The 5,000-nt window shown below is 29.1% G+C and overlaps 1 protein-coding gene across 2 annotated transcripts in view; it reads right to left on the reverse strand.

The window, feature by feature from the left end:
• LOC100207024 (uncharacterized) overlaps nucleotides 1-5,000 on the reverse strand; it is a 94,329-nt gene that overhangs the window by 29,033 nt on the left and 60,296 nt on the right. For both annotated transcript variants that reach the window (XR_010636456.1, XM_065789966.1), the window contains exons 17-18: nucleotides 3,072-3,221; nucleotides 474-638 (exon numbers count right to left, since the gene is read on the reverse strand). Coding sequence is in view for 1 of the 2 variants with exons in the window: in XM_065789966.1 (XP_065646038.1) it covers nucleotides 474-638; nucleotides 3,072-3,221 (315 nt within the window). In the remaining variant the exon portion in view is untranslated. The remainder of the gene's footprint in view (nucleotides 1-473; nucleotides 639-3,071; nucleotides 3,222-5,000) is intronic.

Below are 5,000 nucleotides of genomic sequence, written 5' to 3' on the forward strand. Positions count from 1 at the left end.
AAATTTACCTGTTTTAAAATCAAAATATAAGTAAAACCTAATTTAAAAATATAGTTGAAAATTCACATCACTGATATAAAACATTTACAAATATTTTGAATCAGTGATATAAAACATTTACAAATTGCAAATAATAGTATATATTTTTATATTATAAATTATAAACCAAATGCCTAACTTTGATGGGGTACGTGAAGCCATGATGAAATCTGATTTGAAAACAGATTAAAAAGTTAAAGGACATCTGGTTATAAAAAAATTCAACTCTTTCATAATGTCATATTTGTTTATATATTTGTCATTATAGAAACCTGCCCAAAATAAATGTCATTATGGAAACCGGCCCAAAATAAATGTCATTATGGAAACCTGCCCAAAATAAATGTCATTATGGAAACCTGCCCAAACAAATGTGGAACAGCAAAAATAAAATTTTTGAAAGAAGTAAAAATAAAATAACTAATATTTACAACCTTTGTATCAAAATTCTGACCAACTTCTAGTTGATTTTCAAGAGAATTCAAAATATTATTCATCCATGTCCAGCTACTAGATAAAATTTTTTCTGCTTCTTTCATGAGTTCTAATTCAACTTCATTTGTTAACTTAATTGGTTGCAGAACAAAAACTCCAGTATTCTTAAAATATAATTTTTTTTATTCATATATTTAACCATAAATTGAAAAATTACAAGTTTTATAATTTAACAAAATTAGGTTAAAATTAACAGCAATAATGATAAATAAAGCATGCGTAAATTAAATTAATCTATAAAAAATAATAACGTTAAAATGTTAATAATAAGTAAACTAATAACGGGTGATGCGGAAGTTATGGGACAAAATAAAAACATCAATAACTTATTTATAAATAAAAAAACAAACTACTATTATATTTTTTTTAAATAAAGCATTTATCTTTTAATAAAAATATATTATTTTTTATATGAAAAAACACCACCATTTGCAATTGATCTCAATTTTGCTCTGACGCCTTTCATATGCGACTGTAAAAAGTTTAAATGAATTTCTTGTAGTTTTAGTTTAATGCGATCAATCAAAACTTGCTCTGTTGAAGCTTGCCAATCTCCCTCGTAAACCTTCTGTGCCAAATGTCCCCAAAAATTTTCAATTGGTCGTGCATGAGGCACATTCGGGGGATTGGATTCTTTATCAACGTAATAGACATATTGGTCCATCCAATTTAGAGAATCTTTAGAATAATGAGAACTTGCTAAATCTGGCCATAATAAATAGTTAAAGTCTCCATGATACTTGTGAATAAATGGAAGAAGTCGTTTTTCTAAACATTCATTAATATAGATTGATGAATTGATCGCTACAGCCTTGGAAGTGCGAAACAATGGCTCGGACATACCACGGTCGGATATGGCTATCAACACTAATAATTTTTTTGGAAATTTCCCTTCTCCTATAAAACTAACACTTTCTGGGCATGTCTTTTTGTTGTTTGTGTAGTATCCAGAATTATTTTTCGTCATCGATGTGTTATAGAGATGGTTAACTAGTTTCCTGCTTCTTTTCTTTGCGTTTATTTGTTGTTCTATAGTGTATTTTGGAGTCTTTTCACGTTTTCTATATTTAATATTCATCTTTTTGAACTGACGACCAATTGTCGATTGATTTACACTGAATTTAATACCTATTTTTCTCTGACTGACCCCTTTTCGATTGTTGACAAGTCTTGTTAATTTGGTTTTCTTTTCTCTAGCCCAGGATGTCGGACGACCAGGGTGCTTTCTATCAGAAAACGATTGAACAGTTTCAAGTCCTTTTAGGTTATCATATATTGTACTTCGAGCAAATCCTTCCTTTTCAAAATGATTTATTTCCAAAAAACATTTTTAGTCGCTTTTGAAAAGATTCTCGTTCAGCTGCATTTAACCTCATTTTAAATAATTGTGTTACAAATAATAAAGTTTATATTTTATAGAACGTTTATGCCTACGCATAAAACCACAAAAACTAATTATTATGCTCAAATAATGAAATTAGGATTTGTCCGATAACTTCCGCATCACCCGTTAAGATAAAAAATTTGAAAACACTCAACAACAACAGCAGACAAAAACACTCATCAACAACAGCAGACAAAAACACTCATCAACAACAGCAGACAAAAACACTCATCAACAACAGCAGACAAAAACACTCATCAACAACAGCAGACAAAAACACGCAACAACAACAGTACTCAAAACACTCAAAAACAACAGCAGACAAAAATAAAAATAATTAGCAAAACAGCACAAATAAAAACAAACTTTACAAAACGAAAAGGCAAAAACGAAAAAGCAACAAAATGTAAGCAAAAACTACAAAACGAAAAGGAAAACATAACTTCTACAAAAGAACATTAAATTAAAAAATAAAAACAATCTTTTGTTATTGTTGGCAAAAAATAATAATAATAATAGTATATTACAACAAAAGTATAACAAATAAATAATTAAATATTAAATATTTAAAATTTAAAAAACATTGAATTAATTGATAAAAAATTAACAATAAAAATATATAATTTGAAGTAAAGAATTTGTGCTATTTAAAAATTTTGTATATATATATTTTTTAAATGATTACACATAAACATTGAGTATCCATGAAAATAATGAAATAATTAATCATAAAGAAGAATTCGTTTCTGAACATTGGAAATTTAGGCAGTTTTCCAGACAAAAATTAAAAGCCTAATGGAAAAGCAAAAATAGATAAAGTACAGAAACAATAACACTGATTTGTAAATAGCAGTAAACAAATATATATATATATATATATATATATATATATATATATATATATATATATATATATATATATTTGTATATATATATATATATATATATATATATATATATATATATATATATATATATATATGTACATTGCGAATTAAGCCAAAATATATATAATAAAAATTAAGTACAAAATAAAACAAATTTAAAATGATTTGGGGTATTAAAAAAGGAAAAAACAAGCATTATTGTTGTAGTGGTAGGAAATTTCTTAAAACTACATATTTATAAATAAGCAAAGTATTACAAAATTTACCTCTAAATTTTCTGCATTTAAAAATACTGCAATATCAGTAGCTTCTTTAACTAATCTGCAGAACATCCGCGCTAGATAGAGGTAACCAGCATGTATAGAGGGAAGATTCATGACCTGCTGAGCCAATTGATTATGCTGCCCAAAACTCCACTGTAAAAGTTAAATTTTACAAATTTAAAGTCGTCTTTGTAAAAAAAAATTTCAAGTAATAAAAAAAGTAAAAAATTAAAAAATGTAAAAAATTCATTAAAATTTATTGTCTCTACATAACAAGAATTGACGTGAGCAAAAGTAACCTTGAGTAACACATGTTTTGAAAAAACATGTTACCATTAAGTTTTTTTACAAAGTTATAAAAAAATGTTATACTTACATTTAACTGTATATAAAAAATAATATATACAGTTAAACGCTGATAACTTGAACTTCCAAGTGACCAAGGAAAATGGTTCGATTTAATGAATAAAGCAAGTTCCTGTTAAGTCAAACTTTGGCTAATATGAGATATTAGTTTGAACATTAAATGGTGAGAGTGATCACTAGGGTGTTTTAAAAAAAACTTTTATTTAAACAAATGTTCATAACCTTAAAAAAAGTGTTTGAGATAAACTTTTTTGATTAAAACAAAGAACAAATGAACCAAGAAAAATTTTTCAAAAAAAGTTAGTCTAAATTTTTTTTTATCATTCTCTTTAATATGAACACAACATGACTTAGCTGTTTGGGATCCCTTTTAAAAAAGTTTTTTAAAAGTATGTCATATTGGGTCTTTAATCAGGTCAGGTTATCCTGCTACTGATAAGGTCACGTCAGGTTATCCTGCTACTGATAACATGTAACCCAGAACAATCTGCTTCATGTCCTGCTGCCTTGTAGGATACGCCTTTTTAGGCAAAGGCTAGGAGGTATTTAATACATTGTTTCCAGTTTAGGATGTTGAATGCTGGATCTTATTGACTCGATGCATGGGTTTTGCTTGTGTCTCTGTTTTTATGACTAGGAAACTCATTCTATTATCTCCTAATGAGAGTACAGCTCTAAAACTCAGATTTATAGTTATGAGGCCGGCTTGTAGTCAGGTTTCCAAACTCTGTGGTAGCTCTCAGAGAGGCTGATTCCATCAACAGCTGAAAAATATCAAAGTATTAACAGCGCCATGTTGCGCATGGACGGTGTCCCTGTTTGTACTTTTAGTGTGCATTGCGGAGGCCACATTTGGAGCCCTTTGTTATGGCTTAGGGTTTATTAATAGTAATGAGGCATTTGCTTGGGCTATTAAACAGTCTTCTAAGTACTATCTATGCTTTGAGTCAAGTTCTTCAACAAATTTAAAAAATAATAAAATACCAAAAACTAAAAAACACAAAAAACCATCATCATCACTAAGTTCTCTAAACCTATCATTCACTAATATTCGTGGTCTTCGAAGTAACTTTTCTTTTGTTGAGTCTTATCTCTTGCAAAGTTCACCAGACCTACTTGCTCTTTGTGAGGCTGATTTGAGTTCAGCTGTCTCATCTTGCGATCTTGGTGTTGATGGTTATCTTCCTCTAATTCGTAATGATTCCAGTCGTCACATACTTGGCCTGGGCATTTACATTCGTAAGAATTCACCTATTTGTCGTGAAACTAGGTTTGAATCCACAGACTATTCTTTCATGTGCTTTTGTTTAACACCACTTCACTCTATCGCCTTTCTCTTTGTTCTATGTCGCTCTCCTTCATCTCAAGACTGCATTCTTTTTGATGTTATTTCTGATCATATTGACCAAGCCCTCTCTCTTTATCCATCAGCTAATATAGTTGTTGTCAGTACTTTAATGCTCACCACTCTGAATGGCTTGGCTCTAGTGTCGGTGATTCTGCAGGCATTAAAGCCCACAACTTTTGCCTTTCTCAATCCACAACTCAAATAGTCAACTTTCCAAA

The sequence above is a fragment of the Hydra vulgaris genome, chromosome 02 (genome assembly GCF_038396675.1).
Source record: "Hydra vulgaris chromosome 02, alternate assembly HydraT2T_AEP".
Lineage (NCBI taxonomy): Eukaryota > Metazoa > Cnidaria > Hydrozoa > Anthoathecata > Hydridae > Hydra > Hydra vulgaris.